This window comes from Lepisosteus oculatus, chromosome 2 (assembly GCF_040954835.1).
Source record: "Lepisosteus oculatus isolate fLepOcu1 chromosome 2, fLepOcu1.hap2, whole genome shotgun sequence".
Classification (NCBI taxonomy): Eukaryota; Metazoa; Chordata; class Actinopteri; order Semionotiformes; family Lepisosteidae; genus Lepisosteus; species Lepisosteus oculatus.
The window spans coordinates 22,104,487-22,132,379 of NC_090697.1; the positions used below are offsets into that span (position 1 = coordinate 22,104,487).

Consider the following 27,893-nt stretch of genomic DNA (forward strand, 5'->3'; position numbering starts at 1 on the left):
TTTTCTACACCACTTGGTTATAAGCGATAACGATCAATACAATAAATAACTTGATAAAGCTGATGCAATGAGACATATTTTATGGCCCATTTACCTCTACGTAAACCATACAGCAAACCCATATTCATTTTTAAATAAAGACGCATATCTATGTTGATTATGCCTGGTATAAAAAATGTAGTTTAGAAACTACTAGTACTGTATATAGCAGCGATTTCGTAGGACAGCGCCCTCAACTCGTGCAGCGGAGAAACAGTTGAACCGTATCTGCAGGCTGACTTGTCATAAATATCTTGGTGTTGCTTCCAGATCCTTTCCGGTTTTGTTCTCTCAGTATAAGACGCAGGGCTCCACTAACTTCGCGCCGTGCTCGGGATACAGGACTAAACTGAAGCTGAAATCTAGCGAAACTCAGTCCGAAGTGGATTACTTAAACTAGAGTCCTCTAAACTGCCTTTTCCCCTCCTCGGGTCAAAGGGCAGTCTGTATTTAGTGATGTATTAAAATTAGTTCACCAGCACTCCCAAGAAGAACTGCCTTGTTTTCGCTCAGTGGCTGGAAAAGGGAATGGCTGATTGAGGAACCGATAAAGTAACTTTTCAAAAATATTTTAAAATAAATAAATGAAGCAGTAATGGCTTCGAAGGTAAGGTGAATTTTATGCTATTGTTTTTTAAAGTTGCATGCATTTCTTATTCATTTTCTAACTGCCTCGATTATGCAGAAGCAAAAACTGGAGGTACAGTTTCAGCCTGAACTAAAAAAAGGTCTATTCAGCTTAGTTAAAAAACAGTGTTTTTAATCTTAAAGGATGTATTGGTTTTGCAGTCGAACATAAAACACGCAATCGTATGCACCTTTAGCGTAAGAACTCTGTTTAAGCGCCCTGTTTATTCTCCATCGAAATATGTGCAGTATATATCATTAAAAGTGTCTTGTGACATTATTCCACCCTTCCAATGCGGGTCATATCAGACGCAAGTAATGTTGGGATTTGTAGTTTCTGGACACGCGAGGTTATATGTAACGTGAAAAATGCTCAAATAGAAAATTAACCCAGTAAATGAGATTGTATTCTTGTCTCAGTTTGTTTTACTAAGTGGACAAACTGCTTAAAATTGTGACTACAGCATGAGTACTACGTATGAAGATGACGTTGTAATATTTATGTAGCCAAACGTTGTTTTTTAAAAAGTTTTATTATTATACCTGCTTATGGATAAAGGCTATCAATAGAGTACCTACAGTACACAGTTTATACATTATGGCGAGAAAATTTTGACGTGTGACCTTTTAGGCAATATTAAACATCGTTAATAAAAGGGGGAAATGAACAGTAGTACCCAGAAAGTTAAAATGTAAATTTCAACGCAAGGTTTCAATTTAATTTGCAGTGTCAATTATTGGTATGTTCTTGATTAAAAAAAAATCAGACTGGGTGGAATCCTGCTTTTACAGTACGTACTGTATAGCATATGTTTTTTCCCTCCTTGAACATTTGTTTTGTAAAGGTTAGCTATATACAGTATTATTGAGCAGCAACTTGCAATCCAGCAAATAATTTTAATGTAATGACCTGTCCTGTATTTGGAATAATTTTCAAAGCATTTTGCTGTAAAACAAAAAGTGATTTTGATGCCTTCTGAATTAAGTTTTAAAGCATGAATCAATCAAGACACACCAGTTGTGATGGATGGATGCATTTAGCTTGTAAATGTTTTAGCTGAATATTCTTCTACACAAATGTAAAACAACTTAACATCTAATTTCATGGCACTATGTCATTAATGTATTTTACTGTACTCAGCAGTTAAATGCAGAGTCAGCTGCTTGCATTAGTTTTACATCAACCTAAAATGTACTGTAAAATATGTAAAAAACTATTAAAAATTATTAAATGTTAATATAACTAATACTATTATAGTATTATATAGTTGGCAATTCTTTCTCAGTGGTTTAGTCAATATAAAATATCAAATAGAGTTTGTCTGCATTGGTCCACATGTTCATCTTGTTGCTGTAATTTAAATACATAAAGACACTTTGAAATAGATATAAGGAAATAATTCAGGACAGATCCAGTAATTCTAAGATAGATTGAAAAAAATTGGATGCCACTGCAGCCCCCTGTATACCTGTATACCTGGGGCGATATGGATTACTTAAGAGGAAGAAAGTTTTACCTACTGTTCATGCTCCAATGTAAGCCACAGTGCACATTTGCAGAGTGTTCATGTCATTTTTACATATTCAAGTACAAGTTTAGAATTATAAAATAATTTGAAAATGTCAGCATTTTAATTTCATTTTTGCTACCTTTTTTAAATAGCCCTAGATTCCTTTGCTTCAGAAGTGTTTCTTTTGAACAGTGTGCAAAGTTTAGGCTTTGGATGTTTCACCAAACTTGTATATCAACACCATGTGATTCTGCTAAACAGAAATAATTGAAATCATGCATGAAGGTGTTTTGCTGTTTCTGGGTATCCTGCAAATGCAGTTCTTATCTATAAATATTTATACAAATATTTGCACTATTTTATTTCCAGTGTTTTTTTCTGCTCAGTGGTGATTCACGCTAATGTATTTTATTAAATTCTTTAAGGCTGAAGACATACAGTAGTATGCATGGTAAACCACTATCCAAAGAAATTAATATACTCTTAGTGTTTTATCCGAGAAATATTGTCTTATAGTAAAACATAATTAATTGAATGTTACAACAAATAATTTATCCAGATTCATAAGGCTATATCACTTATATATCACTGATTTTGTTTATTTTCCTTATATAACAAAATTATACAATGGTTAAGCTTTAATAAAATTATTTTTCTTTCAATTAGTATTTCACAGGCTGAGAAAGAATTTCTGAAATGAAATGGCATATCATATCTGTTTTGTAAGGATTGTATTGGTGACATAATGTTTTAAGAGACAGGTGCTGTTTGTGTAGTACTTTAAAACTAATTATTATTGATGTGTAATAATTACCAGTGAAATTATGTTGTCTGTGTAATTGTAACTTGTAATTGTAATGTAATGTAATTTGTTGTTATGGCTTGCAAAGCCCCTATGTCACGTAATCTCATACAGAAAGGAATTTTTGGGAAAAGAAACTGAGATCCAGGTCAATTCGTATACTATAAGTGTTTGGTGCTGAACATTTAAAACCTCTGACTGATGATTTGGATATTGTGTTATATAGTACCAATTAGGATATGTATCACAATATATATATACACACACACCACAATCACCCTTCAAAAATCACTACCTGACCATGCCTCAGAATATTTTTCATGGTATGAGGAATTGTTCTGTATTGTTTACATTTGCTGGGTGTATCTCAAAGTGAAGGTATCTGGTTGAGTCCACAATCTGAAAAAGGAATATTAAAAGCACAAGCACTTTTCTGTAGTGAGGTAGATGTTTTCATTGCTCTTATGAAAAAAATGACAAATAAACTGAGAGGATAAAAGATGAAGTGAAAGCCAAAGGATTCGTTCTTGCAGTTGACGATAGGACAAAAAACAAATTGCAAAAATGAAGATTACTTACTTTCATTGCGTTTTAACTACACTGGCATTAACAAGTCATGGATTTAAATTTTATGTTACTATACTAGAAAATAAAAGATATGTAGATACAGTATCCTTGTTGCAGCTGGTACTGTAGGTGCTGTGTGTAGCATGTTGCACTTACAGTACCATTATCCTGACAGGATGGCCTACTGTGATTGCCTCTGATCATATGTACAGCTGTACAGTGCATTTAAATCCAGTAATTGTACTGAACAAAAATGACCATGTTTATAATCTATTTTTTGTACTGTTTGAGTGCATCACATGTTGTATTATTGAAGATGTGTATGATCCCCATAACAGAAGGAGGGAAGTGAAGTATTTTTTTTCTTAGTAGTTTGTTAAATTAGCTACCCTCTTAATATAGTGGATTTGTTCTGGATCTCAAAACCTGCAAGATAACAACATTTGAGGGTGTATGTGTCAGAATTTATTGGTCTGTGAAAAAATGCAGTGCATGCGTTCACAGTCCTGCAACTTGGGTTCTGGTGACTATGATGAAAATACTGGAGAACATTTTGCTTTACATTTTAATTAACAATAAGAAACCCTCCTGTGTAAACCTTTAACAGTCTATATACACTGCATTTCTTGAAGAAGCAATCATTCAAAGAAAGAAATGAATATAAGATCATACAGGGAAGTAGAGCAGTTTTGTTCAGATACAGTAGCTCTGAGGTTATGTGACATTAGCTTCAGTGGGATAGTGCAAAGCAAAGTCAGATGTCAGTGGATATAGTATGGAAAAGCTTGCGTCCTCTGTTCTTACACCCAGAGTCTATTTAGATAGGTGCCATTTAGAACATGTTGAAAAGCTGAAAAAGTACATGTTGAAATGTGTGTATTAAAACAAGGTACAAATATTTTAAAACAATGAGAAATATGCAGGTCTTCAATGCTTACAGAGTGAGAGCAGGTACTTTAAGTACCTCATAAGTCTGAGCTGGATCATCAGGTACACCCTTGTTTCACAGGAGACTGGCCTTTTTGTACCCAGATACTTTCCAGGCTACTAAACTCCCAGGAACAGCTCTGTGTTTTCCCTGTAGGATGTTCTGCATACTATTTAAAAAGAAAAAAATAGATTTATTATTTTATCAAGAAACAAAAACAAAAGCAAGTTATGGATGGACTGAACATCTAACGGCACACACTTTAATATGCAAAGAAGCTCTTGAGACTCACTATTTGAGTTTTTTTATTTTTTAACATTATCAAGTCACCAATCTTAAGTAAATATCTGGTCTATCTCACTTTTTTATCAGAACAAGTTTTCTGGAGGGGAAGAGTAGGGATGGGACAAAGATTATTAAGCATGCACGGTTTTAAAAAAATTGCCATTTTAAAATATTTGTAATGACATTGTATTTTATCTCATTACGTGTGTTTGGTTAAAAGACGTTTCTTAATCTGTGTTAAAGAAGCAGTGTAGGTGATTTCATGGTTTAATGTCATTCTGCAAAAAGTTTGATTTATAAAAGATTTGATTAATATCAGATTATCTGTGCATATCTAGGCAAGTAAAGCAATGTAACCTTTTGAAAAAAAATGTATCAACCTAAAATAAGTGTTGTGTATCTCCCTTTTAGAGGAGACGAGCCTTTTAAAAGTGTTTTGCATAATGTATGCAGTTATGACTTGTGGGTGAGTCATAGCTACTGAAACCAGATCTTAGAGGAAGAGGAAACATCTGAAAAGAAAATATCCACTTATATTTTCCACACAGATTTATAGTTGAATGAAAATGTGTTTTTGTATTTTAATTGTGTTTCAGTCATCTTTTTTGCTCACTTGTTCCATATATTCACCACTCTGTGTTCGAAACAGACTGCCCTGTGTTAACACTGAGCCTGCTGGATTAAACTGCTGGAAGCGTTCGTTTGGCTTGCCAAACAAATGTGTTTTTGTTCGTCTTGTTTTTTAGGCTGAATGATTTGTATGCTTTAACCTACCCTTGTAGGATGTAAATTTCCCATTAGACACAGTTGAAAATTGTATTTATATATGATATATATGTTATGTATATACGTTACATTAATGTATTGCATTTCCCCATTGAGGATTTGGTCTCACACTGTAATGCATACTGGTACATAGCTTAATACTTTATGTACGTATCAAATTAAATTAAATTTAACATGAAATTGAAAGTGAAATTGCATGAAAGTCTTTCTGAAAACCAACACCATGTTATTAATTAGATTTGTTTGGATATTAGCTTAGTCACTGCATTCATTAGCCCTGCATAACTTCTACATTTGTGCAGCGACAATGCAAAGGTTTTATTTTCCTGTCTAATTATTATATTTCTAAAAATCTCATGTAGATTAGCCAGTTTTTAGATGCAATCTGTATGTAATCTTTGATGTTTTACCTCGTTAGCCATTTCCTCAATTTAGGTTTCTAATGTCAATTCACATTGATTACATTATTATATTATTTGCTGTCAGAAGTGAGTTTTGTAGATTTCCTGTGTAAATCTGTTTTGAAAAACAGTTTTCTAATTTCTTTGTTTGAAGTTGGATCTGTACCATCAAGTCTAGTTATTTGCTCAGTAAGATACTAATTCTTTGTCTAGTTCATGTGTACTTCACACTGTGCAGTGCGTGGGCCATCTGTAGAGAATGTAAAAAACGCCCCGCAGTGGCTGTAGCTGTTTATTTTCTCAGTTCTTTAACTATAAAAACCACAAGTGCTACAGCATTATCAACTGTGAGGTGGCACAAGTTAAACCTTGCAAAAATTAAGGGACAACAAGTTAATTTATCAAATGTACTGAAGTTGGACATCATATTCAAATTGCTTTGAGCAAAATTCAGTTCAGCCTGATGCTGAAAGGTGATACGGCAAGGTTTGAGATACTTTTTTACAAATATCGTCCTTAGTACATTACTTTTTTTCTATTTAAGCATGCTTCCATTTGAAAAAGATATATTTTTCATTGTCGTGTTCAGGAAATGAAACCCTTTTATATTATAGTTTCATAGTATGCCATCTAAGGACATTTTTTGCCATCTCTGACTTGGTGTGTTTATTTCAGTGTGTCCTAGAATATTAAGTGCTCTTTGGCTGGTTTTATCTAACTTGTGGCCTAGGAGGAACAAACTACCTGAGGGAGAAAAAAATGCTAACCGTATTCAATTGGAATTCCCCACAAGTATTACTTTTGTTTTGGGTATTTCAGTATGCATATGAATACTACTCCATTTAAGATCTCATTTCTACAATTTAAAGCAAGTGTAATACAGGTCACGCTTGGATTTTTGCACAGATTCTCTGCTTAGGATGTGGAGTTGGTGTTGTGTCCTTGTGCTGGAACTATACACTTGGGGTGTGCACCTACTGTATTTAACTGGATACTGGATTTGGCAGCTCGTCCAGTCCTGGGGGACTAGAGACTTGCTCTTCAACTTTCAGGTGTTGGAAGTTGCTAATTTTATTATTTCTTTGCATAAGGTAAATTCCTGCTCTGGGTTTGATGTTCCTGCAGGCTTTTCTTTTGACAGCCCTAAAGGAGTGCTTTAAGTTGCTCATGAAGCTGAGTATTTACATAACTGACATGGCCTGAATTATGTTTAATAGCTAAAGAAATGTATGTTCTTCTGGCTATAGCCAGATATAAACAGTTTTATCTGTGTTTCCCATAGTATCCGGTGTTATTTTGCACAAACGTTTATTTTTCTTAATATTCTGCTTTCCAGAAGTTATTCACTGGTAGCTGAATCTGTGGGTGTGGAGTTTCTACATGTTTTTTCTCACACTGAACTTTGGACATTTTAATTATATTAGAATGTATCAACAACTGACTGGAGACAGTTTAGAAGACTCATCACTTGCATGTCTCTCACAATATAGTGAATTAGCACTTTTTAAGCAGTGTGTTGAAACAGCTTTCCGTATTAACAGTACCTCCATATCCCCCATTTCACATTTTATGTCATTTCATAGTTTGAGAGTTATTCCAGCACATTCTGTTGCCCTTTTTATGAGAACTGCTGAGTTGATGGTTCTCAGTTGTTATTTTTTCATTTTGGATACTAGGTTGGGTCATTTTGGGTACTGCTGAGTCGATGGTAACTAGGTTTTTTTAAATTGTTCTTCTGAAACTGAAATTGTTGCTTTTTCAGTAAAAAGACTGAAATGTAAAATGGTACCCTAATGACATATATCACATTTTTTAGTTGTGGTTGGTGATTCTGTGGGATAGGCACAGTCAAGGAAAGAGAACAGAAGTTATAGATGTTTTGAAGAACGTTATCAAACAAAATATATTTGTCAGTATTACATACTCTTATTCTTTATTCTACTAATTTTGCTGTTCTTATTCTAAAAGGAGGATTCTGCTAGAACAAAACTGTTTCTGTCATTCTTTTCTCAATGATATTCATATAAAAGTATGTAAAACAAGCATATAAAACAGCACTCTAAATTTTATCAATACCATTTCCTTTTCTAAAACTGCTGTGGAGGTAACAGCTGTATTTTGTGGCTTTGGTAGGTCAGACCTCTAACGATGTTTGTAACTTGAAGAAAACATGTCTCACAGAATAACAGACATAAAGGTATTTAATCAGTCCTTTACACATCGTTGATCTTTAAATTTTATTTTTTTTTGCAGGCCCTGGTGTTGTATGATTTCACAGCTGAGCCTGGAAACAATGAATTGACAGTGAAAGAAGGCGAGACAATCACTATTACTAACCAGGTAAGCGTGTGACATGGCCCGACTCCAGTGAAGAGCACATGACGGGTGTATCTGTGCAGTGGCAATTTCGCAGTAAACATCATCTCTTTAGTTTTGATCAGTTATGCATTGATGTTGGTTTCTTTTTATTGAATGCAATACTAACAGTTAAAAATGACTAGCTATAGGAAAGAGTTTTTTTTATTATATTGTCCACTGCACTAAGAAATAAACATTCCCAAATCTATTGAAAGGACATTTTTATTTGCACAACACATTCATGCCTGACGTATAAACATTACCCCTGATAGAAAAGGCCAAGGCCAATCTTCCAGGTACTGCTGTAGGTAAGCTGTTTGCTCTCAGCTTTATGTTAACTGTCAGTGTTTCCCAACTGCTTTTTTCATGACGCCAAAGCTCTGAATATCCACTTGCTAATGCATTAGCCCAGCTCTTTGCAAAGAAATCTGAGATTATTAAGATCTAAAGCCCAGCAACCCTCCCCCAACCCTTAAAGAAATTACAAACCCAGCACTTGATGTCAACCTCTTGTTTCCTTTTGCAGATACCCATTGGAAGCCTGGATTTATAATGATCAGTAAACTAATTAATGACCTGAAATTTGGTGGTTCCAGGTGCTGGTTTTACCTTTACATTTCTTGTTTCTGTTTTTTTTAGACTATCGGCGGAGGTTGGGTGGAAGCACAAAATTCTAAAGGCGAAGTAGGTCTGGTTCCAGAAGACTATATTGAGGTATGTTAGAAGTTATTTCATTTGTCATTCATGAAACATTTCAAGTATGTTTTATTAATGGAAAAAATGTGAGCAGAATGACATGAAGAGCACGTGTACATGGTACAGTACATCATCTCAAGATACTGGTCATTTTAAACAACAATGAAATCCATACAAAAGCTTTGCCACAAAGACATTACAGTTGGTTGCAGCCATATCACCCTGCAACTCACAACTGGCAACCCACTGAAGCTAAGCAGGTGTGAGCCTGGTCAGTACCTGGATGGGAGACCTCCTGGGAAAAACTAAGGTTGCTGCTGGAAGAGGTGTTAGTGGGGCCAGCAGGGGGCGCTCACCCTGTGGTCTATGTGGGTCCTAATGCCCCAGTATAGTGATGGGGACACTATACTGTAAACAGGCGCCGTCCTTCGGATGAGACGTAAAACCGAGGTCCTGACTCTCTGTGGTCATTAAAAATCCCAGGGCTCTTCTCGAAAAGAGTAGGGGTGTACCCCGGTGTCCTGGCCAAATTTCCAATTGGCCCTTACTAATCATGGCCTCCTAACAATCCCCCTCTATGAATTGGCTACATTACTCTGCTCTCCTCCCCACTGATAGCTGATGTGTGGTGAGCGTTCTGGCGCACTATGGCTGCCGTCGCATCATCCAGGTGGATGCTGCACATTGGTGGTGGTGGAGGGGAGTCCCCATTACCTGTAAAGCGCTTTGAGTGGAGTGTCCAGAAAAGCGCTATATAAGTGTAAGCAATTATTATTATTATTATTGTATAAAGAACGTGGAGATACCCTAGAAATGTTACTTCTCAGCTTATTTGAATTCTAGATTATATATTGTTACAGCTTTGGGTGACTGAGAAGTGTCTCTAAGATTTTTACATAAAGTTTGTGACACTGGGAAGAGTGACACTTCTAACTTCAAAGCAGAGAGGATGTTTGCTGATGTCTTGGGGGTCCCTTGCAGAAACAATAGTAAAGTTTTTCTTAGTATGCCTAGCCAAGTTGTAGATTAATGATTGCAAAGGAGAAGGGCAAAAGACCCAGTATAAGTTCACATTAAGAGCACAGGAGAAAAGAGAGAAGAGGGAGGAAGAGGAGAGACAAAGAGTGGAGAGAGAAAGGAAGAAACAAGGACTTGGGACTTCTTAGAGAGCGTGCTTTTCCGTGTTTTTAAAAGATACCTCAGTTAGAAATGTCTTTCCTGCATTTTATGGATAGGGATATAGGTTCCCATTTATTTTGTGGCATCCAGGGTGCAGAAAGAGAGATTTAACTGCAGGTTGCTTTGGATTTAGTTAGAAGCTCATCTCTTGTGTGGCCTCTGTAGGCATATTAAGAGTTTAGTGTTAGTAGCAGTCTGGGGTTTTCTGGGTGACCAGAATGTTAGGTCTCTGAAACGCCTTGTTTGTAAATACAGTACATGAGTTTTATGTTTTGTGTCTTGTGTAGTTTATTGTAATAAAAGTTTGTTTTAACCAAGTGTGCCAGAGAATAAAGGATTCACGTGCCTCTAGTTATACCACCCGCTCGGGAAATTGCTAGATCTCACTTACAAGCCTGGAGTTATGAATAATCATTTCACTTATTAACTAAACCGCTCGGTCAATTCCTGTTTTTAACCAGCTTCATGACCCACCCCCTCCATTTGTAACAATATAAAATGTCAATCCAGGATTTCAATGCCCTAACCCCGAGTGAAGTGATTTCTGACTCTTATAATGTTACCTGCTGACGAATGTCATAAAGGGCAAGGGAAGACAAACCTTTAGCTCTGCTTGGGCAGGAGGGCAACAAAGAGCGATTTTCGCTACTTGCTTGACTTTCTGAATCACCCCCCACCAAAAAAAAAACATTTCCAGAAATGCAGACATCAGCTTGTTGGGAATCTGGTGATTTAGTGCTACCAAAATGACTACATCCAGGACAAAATGTTGGCAGCTTGACTAGTTTCTTTATACTAGATAATACGCTAGTTTTGTTGTTATATCAACAGTGGCATCTAGGGTAATTTGGACACTGGGATATCAGTCCAGTTCTGAAGAGATGGTTTAGCATCTGATCGTATGGTATGGTATACAAACTGATGAGTTTGTATATTTGTAAGTGGCAGAAGCTAAAACCTCCATTTAAAGAGTGATTTGTAAATGCTCGGTCTGAGGTCAGAAGCTTTGCTTGTTTACAAATGTCCTGGACAGTTGGAAGCTAGACTGCTTATACAAGAGACCATAGTGCAAGTGGAGGGCGAGAGAAGGGGACTTGGCACAGAAAGAGGAAAAGGCCCATCTGAGTGCAAGTCTGTTTTTCCAGCTGTGGAAAAATGCAACAGGATGCTACAAGTCAGACCTCAGGATTCAGTTTTTTTTTTTACTTTTTTATTTTTAAATATTCCAAATCACTATTTTGAATCATTCCCCATCTCGCTGAAAGTAGGGGAATTCCACACATCAAATACTTTTAAGTAAAAGAAGAACACAGTTATCTTACAGAACCTGTTACCTTTGTTTTACATGACGTCTATGTTTTTAAAAGTCACATAAGTTTGACTGCTGAGATGTGTCATATGACTCCCAGGATTTTTAATTTCCTTACTAATTGTGCTCTGTTTTAGGTGAGTATTGGGGTTTTTTACTATTTGCTAGCCTGTATTTTTACTTTTGATTCATCATCAATTCAAATGTTCATTACTCATGTATTTCTTTCATACACATATATATATCATGTATAGTTCAGGTGGGTAGCTGCGTCAGCATGTGTAAGCTGCAAAGGAACAAGTAATAGGTTTATTCCATGCTGAAAAAAGAAGAAAGAAAACACAACATTTCGGCCGTGGAGCCTTCTTCAGGTGTGAAGACCTGAAGTCACACCTGAAGAAGGATCCACGGCTAAAACTTTGTGTTTTCTTTCTTCTTTTTTCCAGCATGGAATAAACCTATTACTTGTTTCTATATCATTTATAGCTAACTGTCTGGATGAAAAAGTGCAGTCACATAAGTACATAATATCTTTAAATAAATATAATATATTAAAAAATGTAAATAAAATATCTGTTGTATTTTAACTTTTAAATAGGCAGTTACTTAATCTGATGAAAAGGTTAAACTCTTCATAAAACAAAGTGCATCATTGATATGTCACATTTCTGTAAACAAACTGGTTCTTTAAAAAGCTCTCAATTCAAAAATAGCTTCCTATCATGATTTTAGCTATCCCTGTCATATTATGAATGATTTTTAATGCCTGCTTTCAACAAGGATCTTCAAAATGCAAGGTAACATGCTCAGTGATGGGACCTACTTTTCTGAGCTCTCAAAACATTGGCCAAGATACAACTTCCTTTAGGCTATATACAGTAAGCTTTGAAATATACTGTGAAATAACCTAAACGAAGACACGTAACTCATTCTTCTTTATCTTTGAACAACATTTCATCCCTGAAAAGCTTTGAAGAATGTGTTTCAAAAATTTGGAAAGATTGACCATTACAAATTGCAGATTACAAAGTAGAAGGCTTTCATGCCTTCCAATCATCAGTTGTCATGGATCCATCTGATACCATCATAGGAAAGGCAGGGCGTTATACAATGAATACATCCCAAGTCTTCAGCATTACGTTTTCTTTGAGCCAATCTCTTGTTTGGCCTGTGACAGGAAATCTAGTACTACAGTATACTGTTGAATACACTCTACATGGGTTATTGGGCAAGGATGCATCAAGGATAGAACCCCTTTTCTCATGTCCAAAGACTGGTTATGTGGACCATGTCTCCCTGGGGAGCCTCTCCTACAGGCGTATTACACTTAAGGGGTGTGCTGAGTTCATAACTCCAAGCCTAAACCTGAAACACGAGTCCTGTTCACACATCAACCTAAATTTTGCATGTCATGTCACCCTGCATATCACTTCAGTTATTGCCACCCAGGGTACACCAGTTCATGATCAATTACAGAAAACCGGTAGAAAGTTTTTATTTATATTTTGCTTCCTGGAGTACAATTTATTTCTGTTGTTGCCTCAAAGAATTATGGATAAATTTATGTACAATTCATGAAAATATGAAATTGTTTCAAGTTACTGTTGAAGCCGAAGCGCTGCCTTCTTTCAAGAAATGAAAAATGTGAGATTGTTACTGTATATCGGTTAACTACTAACTGACAAAAGGGAAGATGGGCCATATTTGTAACTTGTTCTTTTAATGTTTAATGTTAATGTTTTAATGTTCTTTATGTCCAAAGCTTGGAATTTATTTAGTTTAAAAACTGAAAAGTTTTGTTTTCAGCATTTTAAAATTTTAGCAAGAGAAAATCATTTTGTAAAGCCATTTGGTATATTGTTGGAATTGAAAGTTTGTTTTCAAGTACATTTCAAATTACAATATTGTCAGTTATTTTTTTTTGTTCGAATGCAACATCAGTTATAATAAAATTACCCCACAATTTCTCAATGAAATTGCTTCCATGTTCAAAAGAGTAGTTAACTAAAATTGTTCTCTTATTGGGCTAAATTAGGAATTCCCTTTCTTGTGACAATACACTTGTTGTTGTTTTTTTTAACCTGGAACGTTTCAAATTGTTCAGTGTGTAAACGTGTAATTAGTGTTTGTGGGATTAGCTTGATTAATTTTATTATCAAAATCCTCATCCATGAAAGTTGAGACATGGTGTGTACAGTTATTTTAAAGTGTTTCTGTGCAGTTACACTGCATACAGTTCAGAGTAAGCAAATAGCGATCTTGTTATGCAGCACTTTTATCCATTTCACTTTAGAAACCAGTGCCATCTGGCTGTTTAATATTACTTACAGTAACATTAAAAATATGGTCAGTGCATTACAATCATCCATCCTGTCCATTAAATAGATTTTTAAAAAGATTCTTCACTTCCATTTATTAATTTAGAAACTAGTGTGGAGGCATTCACTTATATTGAATTCATTTTCTGTTTTTAATTTGCAGATGAATCAAGTCACAGTAATGTTACGTCTATGGTGTTTATTTGTTCGACTTCATACCTTTACAGTTGGGAAAAACAGTAGCTATGCAGTTTGCACACTTAAACCATTTATGACTTAATAATCTTTTGTCATGTAATACAGTTGTATGCCAATTCTGTGGGGAGATGCATGCAAGAAGACCTGAGAATATATCTGATCTAGAAGTGTTCTGCAAAGAAGAGTGGGGAAAATATTCCTAAAACAACAATAGAAAGACTCTTAGCTGGCTACAAGAAACATTGGGGATTTGTGATTTTCTGCCAAAGTACAGTAGGTGTTACTAAGTACTGACTGCCCAAACATTTGCACATGCCACATTCACTGTTTTATTTTTTTCATTCCATTAAATTAATCAAATAATGAGTAAGTTGTGCATTAACATGTGAAGAAATATGTCATGTTTAAGTTTGTATCCTGCAGAAGTTGTGATAATGTCTTTTCACTTGAGAGTTTCAGTGAAACATGCAATTCGACCAGGGGTGCCCACAATTTCTTTCTCACTAAAAGAGTTCAAAACTTACTATACACTTAAATTACTTTAATCGTTCAATATGAAACACAAACCAAAAGGAGCCTTTGGGGAAATGCACTTGATACTGAGAACAGGAAGCATTTTATTTCTGTGGAAGTCTGGCACAAACTATATTGATGCTCCAGGTGACCTCTCCTTGTTTTAAACTTTATGTTCATACCCCAGTGAATTGATACAAAAGTTATGGTAACTACAGTACATTTTTAAATGCTATCAATTTGTTACAAATATTTACTGTTTTAAATGATTTAGTTTTTAATCTTGGAAGGAACAAAAGAAGATAATTCAGCAATAGTGTATATGCATGAAACAATGTTAAGAACAAGGACTGGAAGTATTGGAAGAATAAGGACTATAGTTTAAGCTGAATTTATCTTAACAAATATCTTTCCTGGCAATCACTATCACATGCTGTAGCACAAAACAATTTTTCTTCCCAAGCACAAGTTTGTGCTCTGCTGTTCAATACATGAATACATGAAGTGTTCTTTCATTTTTTATTTCTTAATGTTGTTTTATAAATAACTCTTTTACGTTGGTAGTTTTGAGATGTGAACTCAGTTTGGTTCCAATTTATGATTCATTCTGGAAGCTGAAGTAGCAGTCTGAAGAGCAGCTATGTCTAATATTTTAAATGTTTTGAGATGTTTGAGATTGATGGCTAGAAACTTCAAAAACTATTTCATTCTGATCTTGGTAGAGGCTGTGTTTGAAGCAAGTTAACACCATAAAGTTAATTTCCTGTTGCTGTTCTCTAACTGTAGTTGTAAACTAAATTGTTATTTGTAAGACCCTCATTTGTCAAATATGCAGAATTCCAGCTGAATCCAAATCAACTGGAAAAGCAGAATGTAACAGAGTGTTGTGCAAACTTTGATTTGAATTGCAAAACAAAACACAGCATCGTGTGACAATAAGAGACCTTGCTAGGCAGTACAATATCACTTATTTTAATATTTTATATTTTTTCCCTTTAACATGAATTTTGAATCATATGTTTGAATCATTATTGTTTCTTTGTTTTTCCTAACAACTTATGACTTGCACCTTGGTCAATTTAATCTGCTTAAAACTTTGAAAGCACAAATTATATCTTTATATAATATGTTTTTAATTTGTTTTTTTCAGGTCACTAAACCATCCTCTGGTGGAAATGCAGTACCTGACTTTTCAATTTTTGACACCTTCTCATCTACAACCACTAACACTACAAGCAATCAGGTACATAACTAATATCTTTTTTTAATTGATATACTTTCTAGATTCATTAAATGGTCCATTGTCTCACGTGAGCATATGCTCAGATATAAAATGCTGTTTTACCTTGGTGAAAACATTGTTTGGGGTTTCTTGTAAAAAAAAATGCAAGTTTACACAGGATATGAGTAGAAAGTGTAGTGTGTGTTTGAATCTTCCTGTGTAAGCTGTACATTAAAGCATAGAAAGAGAGGAAGCCATTTGACCTGTCTTCTTGTTTGGTTCATACTACTGCAGTTAATGAGTGCTAGAATCATTTCCAGCTGTTGCTCAAGCTTGTACAGCAGTGGTGTCGTATAATTAAGTACAGTTTTGTAAAGATTTCTAAGAGTGATATATTAAAAATATGTGGTCAGCAATGAAGATTAAAAAAAGATGGCAACCAGTGGTGTTTTTGTTCATTTCTTAGTTGTTAATGTTCTCTTTAATGCTAAGTGACTCTTGCTGTAAATTCAAACAAGAAGAATTTGCCTTCAAACAAGAAAATTGTTCAGCAATGGATGTGGTAGAAGTGTGAAGCAGAGGCGTAGAACAACCTGGTACAATTTAAATTCCAAAGTCAACCCTTGTGCCAATAGAGCACTAAAATAATGTTATGAATAGCAGAGCAGTTTTAGACATGGTAAAAGGTTTAGCTAGCTATCTTTTATTTCCATTACTTTCTAAGCGATCAGAGCACAGACATTTTATCCTCAGAAACATTGCGCTAACAGCAACCTAGAAACACTAGAAATCACTAGACTACAGCTCCATGAAGCAAAATACAATTCATACGAGGGTAAGCCAGCAGCTAAATTATCTTAAAAATAATTGTAATGCAGTTTTTTCTTTTTTAATTCTTTTCTGAATGCTAACCTTAAAACACCTCTGTCTCTCTAATTCATACAGTACATACATTTATAATTATATAGACAAACTCATAGTTATGACTGCTTTCAGGATAGCTCCCATGTCCTGAAATGTCACAGTAAAACTGTTATGTGGTGAATATAAGTTGCAAAGACAAATGGATTAGACATGTGCCTTTACCGATATTAAATCACGACATTTACATGACAGTTACTTTTCTATCGATGGATGCTGATTATAAAGAACTTGGCAGTGCTTGCGTGTTCACCAACATCAGCACTGGCATTAGATTCATTTGTACTTAACACTGGTCTATAGCTGAAATACTTGGGCAACAGTAAATTTGTTACATTCATATAAACAGATAACAAATAGCATATTTTTTTCTGCATGTGTGTTAACAGACATTTGTTTTAAAATATTTACTGAGTATAATTTTATTCTGAGCTGTGAAAGGCAGCCGTGTTTCTATTTAATACATAATAATACAGTAAAGGCCCTTTCTTCAGTTCACAGAATGTATTCTTTTGGCTGGCTGGGAACCAGCTGAGTTTTGTGAATTATGTGTAGGTCTGTTTTGCACTAAAGCAGAATGTATGGAAATGGGTGTCTATGTTTTAGTGACTGACACACAGTGATTGTGTGTTTTTTTGGGTTCCTGTAATGTACTAGTTTGTGTAGATTCAGCTAACTATATTATTCAAAATAAGGAAAAGCAGCAACACATTATGGAGCTCAGTCAAACATTGTCTGAAAAGCACCACATTCACAATATTTTATTTTAAATAAGATCAAAACATATTTTCTTTAGATTTTAGATCAATTAAGAGTTTATGTGTTAGGGTATTTCACATTCACAGACAACTCTAGAGATGAATGAGGGTATTTCCTATGCTAAAAGATCTTGTGATTGTACATCACCTGGTCTAGTTGCTGGGAAACAAAACTGCTGTAGGTTATCTATTGCTCATTATCAGCTTGGTTTTATCTTAGTGGTATACCAGTAATGTCTCAGAGAAATATTTACAAAAACAGAAAATAAAACGTATTGCCAGTTGCTTAATGTCTTTAAAACTACACCCATTCCACCCGTACTCTGGCTGGAAATGCTGAATCCAGAAAACAGATTCAGGAAATGATTCAGAAAACAGAATTGGTAAGACCGTCTTTAGAACGAGTTGATAAATCTACCATTCCAGCTCGAATTTCCATTCCAAATGAGGCAATAAATGGGAATGACAATTGGCTGTTCATCACATGATAAAATACGACTTGCAGGTTTAATCAGTGCTAGGGCCTTTGTATTGTACTTCATCTGTGTACAGCGATTGCATTTTAAGTACTCTCTACTGAGATCTCAAAATTCATTTTTGGATGTACTGTACAAAAGATAAAATCACAGAAAATATTTTTCTTATCGGGACATTATTTGACCTAAGAGCTGAAGAGATTTTTTAATTAAGAAAATCACTCGGGGTCGTTTTGAGGTCCAGAATGCACTTCTGCATCTGCACTAGCCATGTTAATTATAATAATAATAATAATAATAATAATTGCTTACACTTATATAGCGCTTTTCTGGACACTCCACTCAAAGCGCTTTACAGGTAATGGGGACTCCCCTCCACCACCACCAATGTGCAGCATCCACCTGGATGATGCGACGGCAGCCATAGTGCGCCAGAACGCTCACCACACATCAGCTATCAGTGGGGAGGAGAGCAGAGTAATGTAGCCAATTCATAGAGGGGGAGTATTAGGAGGCCATGATTGATAAGGGCCAATTGGAAATTTGGCCAGGACACCGGGGTTACACCCCTACTCTTTTCGAGAAGCGCCCTGGGATTTTTAATGACCACAGAGAGTCAGGACCTCGGTTTTACGTCTCATCCGAAGGACGGCGCCTGTTTACAGTATAGTGTCCCCATCACTATACTGGGGCATTAGGACCCACATTGACCACAGGGTGAGCGCCCCCTGCTGGCCCCACTAACACCTCTTCCAGCAGCAACCTTAGTTTTTCCCAGGAGGTCTCCCATCCAGGTACTGGATGTTGTTGATAGCGTGTCTGTAGCCAGTCTGCTGTCCATGTTACGCGCCTGCAGTCTACACTTAACACCATAAGGGAGGCATAAAAACACATAAATCACTCATACCATCCCAATATAATGCCCCAACTGCTCATGGTGCAAGGGTACTGGCCAGCCCAAATCCCAGTGATTTCCCTGTACCGTCAGTCAAAGTCCTAGGGGTGAAGTGGATGAGGTTATGGGCCAAGTAAACATGAGGTATCAACCCATGTCTCAGATCCTGTTCCCTTTCAGTTAAAAGTTTAGTTCAAGAATCACATCAAAGATAAACATCATAAAACTTAAAGTGAAGTACAAACTCTACCCTCCCAGGAGTGTTTTATACTAAGATATCACCAAAAATATATGATCTGCAGTGTAATTTCTTTTGCCAATATTGCAGTGTGAGTATTATATTAATAGCTTATGTGACAGTAATATAATTAAATTAATATTATGCTGTTTATTGAAATTATGTGTTGTATAGTGATTAAATATGTTTGGTTATACAGTTTCGTTATCTGCAATATATTGTTGACAACACCAAAAGAAGTTGAGGAGCTCATATTATTTCTATGAAGTTATGCTGTAGAAATAAAAGCAGTGAAGATCACCAGCTGTGTAAGATTGTGCTACGTAAGGGGAACATACATGCTTTAGAGTTTGTTCTTAAGTAAGTCAGCATTGCATTTTAATTTTACATTGCATTTGATTGCATTTTAAAGGCAGTACCTGCATTCCGAGAACTCTGCCTTTTTTAATTTTTTAATAGTTTTTGATGATTTTAGTAATGGAGACTCACTTATTTGACTGACACCTTTAGCCAAAGCAACTTATGCTTGCATTCCTTTATACAGCAGGATATTTTACTGGAGTAATTTGTATGAAGTGACTGGTTCAAGAGTACAACAGCACTGTCTTACTTGGATTTGCACCCACAACCTTCCAGTTACAAGTCCACAACCCAAACCAGTGCTCCACTCTGCTGTCCTAGTAGCACGTGGCCTTAAATGTGTATTTTTGTTTGTTATAATCAGCTTTTAATATCAAGTGGGTTGCTCTGTCTCTTTGGGAAAGTATAACCAATTGCAGGATATTTTCATAAACATGCTACCATCTTTCAAATGCCTGGGAAACATGCTGTCCTTGTTTATTTTCCTTGTGAGATCCTGCATCAGTTTTTAAACAGGGCATCGAAGGCCGCAGTCCTGACGCTTTTATAGGTAGCGTGAAATCATTGCATCACATCAAAACACTTTCAATAACTGCTTATCCAATTCAGGGTCACAGTGGCTCAAAGTGGGATACACCCTGGAGAGGATACCACTCACCATGGAGTCATCTATTACTCAATACTTTCAACAAGGCTGCATTTTGCCTGTTTAATAAATGTAGGTACTTTAAAAAAAAAAGTAATGTAGATACCTTCATTTGCAAAGAGCTTACTTGCAAGTCAGAAGCACGGGGGAAATGGGTGTGATTGTCTTTAACATACAGTAGTGCTTCAGCTTCTTTAGAAAGTCAAGAATTTTTGAAAAATATCATCTAGAAAATATAATGATGCTGATGTATCAAAGTTGTGGACTGCTGAATGCTGCTGTATTTCCAAGTGCATGAACATACAGTAACTGTGACACAGGCCCATCCTACCCCATGTGGCTAGTGAACACCCAGTGCACCATATACCAACTCACCAGCATATCCCCGTATTAATATGTGGTCTGTCCTGTTCTTTCGGACCCCCTTCAGAATCATAGCTCTTACATGTTGGTCCCCTCTCTGAGAAGACTGGTTAGTCTTCATAATTCTGGCTGGTCTTCATCTTCTCTGCTCTTCATTCTGTTATCTCCACCATTCAGCAAGGCACCGGCAGCTCTTAGCAAGGTCTCTCGCCGAACCCTTGTAGGGCTTGCTCTCAGCTCCTCATAGCTCTCCTGCAGAAAGTTTGGGCTTAAATAGGGTGACTCACAGCTGCCACCCATTAAAGGCAGCAGCTTCCAGCAGCTGTTACCTCCAAGCCATGCATTAGCTGACACCCCGTCACAATAACTTCTTGTTCTCAGATAACACCAGATTGTTTGCCTGTTTGCTTATGTTAGTGAAAACAGCCCCCTCTAACTAACGGTTATGATTTGTGATTAAATGTCATGTTATCTTTTGTAAAAATGTGTTTATTTTGTCCAGTTTCATTTTTCACTTTTCAGTGAAACTCATTTTTTAGTTGTTATGTATTGAGGTAATGCAATACGAATTCTTTGTTAAACTGGTTAATTAAAGCCCATTCTTGATTTTTGACATGGATTGTTTTTCATTATGGAGTTGTGCACAATAACAAGATGACTTGCATTATTTTAAGGCATTATTTTAAGGTTCTGAGAATTGTAATACTTGTTGTTTTATAAGTTGTTATGAGCAGTATAGCAACATCAGATCACAGAAGAAGTCATCTCTCTCTGAATGTCATGTTCCTCCAGATGGAACTGTGGCTATATTATGAATACTGGTATATTTGTAACAGGTTATGGACTGGATATTAGCTGTTGTGACCTGTCCTTTTGAGACCAGACTCTTCTTAAGAGTTTGTCTGTTACCTAGTAACCTGTTAATAAAAATGATTTGTTAAGAACGGGTAGTACTGATAGGTTAATTGGCTATTGGGAAAATTGGCCCTGGTATGGTTGTGTGTCTGTGTGTTCCCAGTGATGGACTGGTGTCCTATCCAGGCTGTATTCCTGTTGCTTGCCAGGATAGGCTCTAGCTCCCCTCCAACCTAGTAGAAAATTATTGGATGGTCAGGCATGTGTCATGACAATCTGTTAACTTTACTGTGACTTTCACGTCTCCTAAATCTGATTCTGTGAACTAGAACTGCAGCTCGACCTTGAATTTTTCTTGTTGCAAGGCCTAGCTGAGCTGTGCTGTCATGGCCTCCCATGATTAAATGGATTTGGCCAAAACAAAAAATTATTTGGGGTTTTTTGCTGGTTAAGAGAAAACCAGTTTATTTAAAAGGGTTCCCTTTTTAGCCTAACAGTTTTTTGCAGGTGGTTTATATTCTTGGCTCTTCTTTCTCAAGGTGGATTTAGGTGGCTGCACAGCTCAGCCAGACACACCGGAGACTCCGGTCCCTGCTGCAGCTTCCCCCAATGAGGTAACCTGACATGTGGCATGGGAAGCACACTGTGCATGGGTCTATGTCCATGTAACAAACTGCATGATCTCACTGAATCAACACTTCCCCTGTATTCTGATTTACTTTGTGATTTCAAAAACTCAATCAGATTCCCCCTCTTAGATACTACAGGCAGACTGTTGAGGGCTGCTAGTGGAACTTCATGCACTATGATGTTGCAATCGTGTTTCCAAATGAAAACATTTTCATGTACATTGTATTCACAGTAGTCTGGAACATTGCAACAGGTAGAAAACAAAAAAAAATGGAAGCACCTGGGTAAATAAAGAAACTGGGCGCATATTGAATGCAAGTCAGTCCACACAGGGGTGGCTTAATTAAGCAAAGAACATGCTTAGTATAAAAATGCTGGACATGCCAGTTGCCTATGATTCAGACTGGAACAGCTTCATGAGGAGAAGTGGAGGTAATTGTTGGGATGCATTTGGCTGTTTCAATGACCAGGACAGCAGAACTTTCATGATGTGATGTCAACATGGAACTGAGCGGGAAAGATATCAACAGCAAAGGGCACCATGAGCGGAAGCCCATTCTCCAGCATCATGATCATCTGTGCTTTAATTCGAAATAAAATGCAAAACAAAACAAAAGCCTTGTTATGTCAGATGTGTTATGGTCAGATGAATCATCCTTCACCGTGTTCTGGACAAACAGATAAGTGGATGTCTGGAACCATCCTAAAGAACTTTCCTTTGCCCTGATTTCCAGCAGCGAAGGGTTCAGGTAGCTCTGTAATGTTGTTTGGCACAGTTTCCCGAAATGGTTTGGGTGCATTCCCTTAGAAGGCGTGTTCAGCACTTATTCATCCTCGATGGTACTGAGTGATCATCTTCCCGGCAAGAAGAAAAGCCTGCAACGTGGTGTGAAGTGCGTCTTCCAGGCTGGCGTGACCCTATCCCCAGGGTACTCTCGTGGTCTCCCAGTGGTTTGGTGAGCATCACACTAAAGTTGACTGTATGCCTGGGCCTTCTCAGTCGCCAGATCAGAACCCAATCGAGCATTTCAGAGATATTCTGGAACAAGGCATTCTGGAAGAGGCGGCATTACCCATCTGCACCAACGAGGCATGAACTGATTGACTTTCTCTTGAGAAAAACGGTGCCTGTGGAATTCCAGCCACTGGTAAACTCTGTGCCAAGTGTAAACAGGCCATACTGGCCTCGTATGAAAGATCCTACACCCTAATACCCTACTTAGCAACTTCACATTTGTGATTGATTTTTTTGTGCACTGCCTGTGCCGCTTCTCGTAGAAAGCCTCTGAATCTTGTTCTGACTCAGCTATTAATTATGTTGTGGAACCAATTATTGACTTATTTAATCTTAACTACTGCTGTGTTCAAAAGCTACCAAAACATGTGCAGGCTGAGTCAGGAAGGTGTCTAGAATTAGTTTGTAAGCAATTAAATTACATTCCTCAACATTATGAGCAGTCTTGCTGAGAACAAAAAGTGTTTATTTTCTTTACGTCTTATTTTGTGATGGTTCTATTTGTGCTGTTGTGTAATCTGGTAAAAAAAAATAAGCATTTGAAAAATAATAACTGTGAGACAAAATGAAAAGAACATTGCTTGTGTTTTGTCCTTGATCTATAGCTTTTAAGTATGCTTAGATATAGTATATCATGCTAATTGTGATTTTGCACCTCAATCGATTGCCACAAAACCTCAAGTTCAAACTACAGTATTTGCACTCTTATATTTACTGAAATATTAGTAAATCTAAAGTGCACTTCTATAGATTTTGTTCAGTCACTAGATATTTAGAAAGAACAACATTTGTTGATGCTTTAATACTGTATGTTCAGAAAATGTCTGTCCTTTAAACATCTCAAGGAATCACTGTGATAAAAAGAGTGGTTTCTTGTACCTACTGTCACCTGAGGTATACAAGCACTTTCAAATAATGCTTAAGTTTTGTTTGCTGCAGTACATTTTATGAATGAGATTAATTTCTCTGAGTGCCCTAGGGACGGTGAGAATGCTTTAATCTAATTAATGCAGGTTAAGGTTAAAATTAATGAAGGTTTAAATGGTTCCAGCTCATTTGTGTGTAAACATTAATCCCTTAGCCTTTGGATCCTAACCTTTATCCGTTTTCTCTTTGAAGACGTCTGCTGTATTCTTTAGAGGATATGAGGAAGGTTGCCATAATTGATGAGCAGTTACAATTTATGTCCACTAAATGAAATGAAATGCCATAAAAGTATTTTAGAAGTTTCTGTAAGAAAACAAGGACATGAATACTGAATGCATTACCTTTGAAAACCTCTGATACCACCTCTGAACCAGCTCTTTGACTGATTTAACAGTTTGTCCTCTAGAACTAATCTCTTTGTTACATCTGAAAGTGCTTTTTTCTGTTTTGCCTGCCAAGTGTTTGACTGCCTTTGTTTGACTGAAAGGGAAGGCTACGGATTCCTCTCTACTTCTCTTGAACTTACTGCATGGTCATTTGCAGTTCAATATGCATGTCAATTGACTGAATAACAGTTTGTCCTCTAAAACTAATCTCTTTGTTATATTTTATTAGAATATTTAAAATTACATTTAAAAAATAAACAAATGTTAGTTGGTAAAATCTGTTCGATACCCTTTCAAGGGGCAACAAAGAACTTTGGTCAAACAAAATGGACCCTTTCTGATCTGCTCAAGGCTTGTGTCAGACTGGGGGACAATGTAATTTGTCTAAGGCTTGTCAATGGGCTGCTGAACTCAAAGGGGACACTGTATTGCCAGGAGCCAAGAGGGTTCTGGGTATCTAATCTCACCCTCCCATAGATACTGTGCAGCCACCTGCACCCCTCACGAAATCCCAGTCACAGTGAAATAGCAGGGGTTAAAACGTGTTGCCTCAGTTATGGATTTCCACCTGCACTTGGCCTTATGAATTCAGCACGCAGGAGCTCTGTCTCAGTAATTGGTTCAAATAGCAAAAATAACAATGAATCAGACAGAGACCTGAAAAACAAGAGTTTATTTAGCTACAACAGACTACAGATGAGCAAAGATCAAGTGCTAGGAAAAATATCTTGGTCACTGCAGATGAGTATTACTTCTCTACTAGAATACGTTGTCAGTGTGGAAGAGTACACTATGAAAGTTTAAGATATTAGCAAAGCCTTTCTTGATTGATGGGAACTATACAGTATGTAGGCTCTATAGTTTACGGAGTAGGAAGTGCATCATTCATTCTGTACCTCACTCTTCTTTTAGGACTTCATTTACAGGAGTAAGTAAGAATTGTATCTAGAATTAGTTTTAATTTTCCTTGAGAAAAAAGTTGGACTGGGTTGTACAGGAATGATCATTGGAGCCTGTTTCCTGTTCAAAGCAATTCACCCAATGCACAAAGGACATTGGTAGGCAGTTGCAACTGGAAGAGTATCTAGTAGAAGTAGTGAGAATAGGAGTGAGTTAATTCTCTGTAGGTTGGTTTGATTGAATGCTGATCACAACAACTTTGCTCTAATTTTCATTTGAGAAATAGTGTGCTAGAGTTAAAGAATAATTATTCTGTATGAACCCCAGACTTTGGCTGCCTTGCCTTGTAATGTAGAATCAACTCATCGGAGGAAAATGCATTTTTGATCATTCTTAAAAATCCAGGATTCCTCCATTGTTTATAACAAGGTGGTCTTACAATATTACAGGCAAACGATAGCAGCGACCCTTGGTCTACCTGGAATGCTGGTACTACTGGAAACTCAACTAATAATTGGGGAGGAAAAACTGAGAGTACAGAAGCAGCAACACCAAACCCAGCAGGCAACTGGAACTCGACAGCACATGGACACCCACAAGCATACCAAGGTCCAGGTATGGATTAAACCATTTATATACAAGAGGGAAGGTTCCTTACAGAATTTTACAAGTTATAATCAAAACTCAATTTGTTCTGATATACCTAGGGATGTGGTCAATTACATTGACAACTCATTTATTTCAATTACAAAGGCTAACCTTGCAGTTCTCTAGTTGGTGATTGAAATAAATAAACTTTTAGACAGGAGGCCAGACTTTCTGTCTAGCACATATGGTGATATAATGATGTGTTTCTTCTGTTATGCTCATTCGGACTGAAGCACAAGGGAAGAAAAATACAAAACACACTCACTTTTGTTCAGATGTTTCATTAGCAAGGAAAACTACAAGATAATCTCTGAAGTGTGGCAATGCATCAAACTTTGCTTGCTATGTCTTTAAGAAGGTCAGTAATATCACCGCAGCACTGCTGAACTAATGACAATAAATATTACAATATTAGATGAAATATATATATATATTATATATAATAATTATATATTTATATAAAATATATTTAAAAGGTTATTAGACATCTGTTTTTATTATATCCTGCAAAAATAAATATCAGCTCTTGAAGCAACATAATCCTTACTTTCTAATTTAAAATATGTTATAAAATGAAAATGTATACAGCTCCTTAAGTGTTATCACCTTATATCTTTCTAGTACAGGTATATAAATATAGGTGAGGACCCTGGTAAGGTAATAATGCCAGTTCGTGTTGTGATTTTTGTTTTATATCTTTATAGCATTGTTTCCATTTGTCAAATTGGACCTTGCACACAGGATACTCATTTAGGATTTACAAGTTATACAGTACATTGTACTATACATCCCAAGATGCAACGTGTTACTGTATGTTCACCATCATAACAGTTTTATGTTTCCAGTATGATCCAGTGCTGGATGTTTTAATCCTTATTTTCACATTTTTATTATTATTCTGTCAGCCCTAAGAAGGCCGTCCTTTTTAGTACAACTCTGCACTTAAGTGCCAAGGTTAATAGTTCATATTTTCCTGTGCAGCTGTTTTATATATGACAATACTAACCGCCCTCACTCTCAACAACATTTCAAATATACTGATGGAAAAAAGAACCCCAGCATTTTCTGGAATGAGAATACTATAGTTATAGCTTATGTACTTTCATAAAAGGTTATCAATTTGTTTTAAGCCTTCTAACCAGCAATACACCTTTTTCAGTGAGGCATTGCAACTTGCCAATCACATGAAAGCTCGTTAGGTGCACTTTTACCCAACGAGGTCCAAGTGGAACAATGCCTGATAAGGTCACCTTTCAAAAGGCCTTAATTCAAAGCTTAGGTCTCTGCAAGAAAAAGGCCACAATTAGTCAGTTTACTGTGCATTCCATAATGCCTCGAATGTCACCAGAAGCAAGGGAGAGGGCCCTTGGCATGCTGCAGGCAGGCATGTCATGTGCCAGCGTTGCCAGACACTATGGAGTGAGCCGCTCCACTGTGTCCCGACTGCAGAGAAGGTTTCAGCAGACCGACAGGACAGATGACTGTCCAAGATCCAGTCGCCCTCGAGTGACCACACCAGAGCAGGACCGACACATCAGACTGGTCCATCTGAGAGATCGTTTCAGATCTGCCACCTGTACTGCTGCTGAAACTGCCGACAGACACAATGCCTGCATCAGTGTCAGGACGGTGAGGCTCCATGCTGCTGACCTTAGAGCAAGGCGACCTGTCAGAGGCCCTCTGCTCACACCTCCTAGATGTCACGCCCGACTGGCTTCAGCCAGACTGATGGACTCGTCAGCAGTGACATCAGGTCTTCTTCCCAGATGAGTCACTCTTCACCCTGTTGAGGTGTTGCATTTCTTTTTTCCACCAGTATATATTGATACATTATCAGAAGCTGGTTGTTCCTGGTAAGGGTTGTGGTAACCCAGAGCCTATCCTGTAAACACAGGGTGATGGTGAGACTTCATCCCAGAAAGGACACAGTCACACAGAGACAGTATAGTCACACTAATGAAGGTAGCCAGCATTTCCACATGGGAGGAAACTAGAGATCCCACGAAAATCCAGATGAACATGGGGGGAACTTGTAAAATCCACAGAAGGTACCCAAGTCTAGAATCGAGCCCCAGCCTTAAAAGCAGTGACTGTGTAGCACTAATCACTATCTCATCATGCTGCCCCTTTTGAACC

The 27,893-nt window shown here is 36.9% G+C and overlaps 1 protein-coding gene across 3 annotated transcripts in view; it reads left to right on the forward strand.

The window, feature by feature from the left end:
• The first annotated feature begins 274 nt into the window (after nucleotides 1-274).
• snx9a (sorting nexin 9a) overlaps nucleotides 275-27,893 on the forward strand; it is a 53,382-nt gene continuing 25,763 nt past the window's right edge. The window contains exons 1-6 of one of the 3 annotated variants that reach the window (XM_015351871.2): nucleotides 275-646; nucleotides 8,200-8,286; nucleotides 8,944-9,018; nucleotides 15,668-15,760; nucleotides 21,791-21,865; nucleotides 25,559-25,724. In XM_015351871.2, the coding sequence (XP_015207357.1) occupies nucleotides 635-646; nucleotides 8,200-8,286; nucleotides 8,944-9,018; nucleotides 15,668-15,760; nucleotides 21,791-21,865; nucleotides 25,559-25,724 (508 nt within the window). In that variant the 5' untranslated portion in view covers nucleotides 275-634. The remainder of the gene's footprint in view (nucleotides 647-8,199; nucleotides 8,287-8,943; nucleotides 9,019-15,667; nucleotides 15,761-21,790; nucleotides 21,866-25,558; nucleotides 25,725-27,893) is intronic. The other 2 variants (XM_015351879.2, XM_015351887.2) reach the window with 2 other exon arrangements.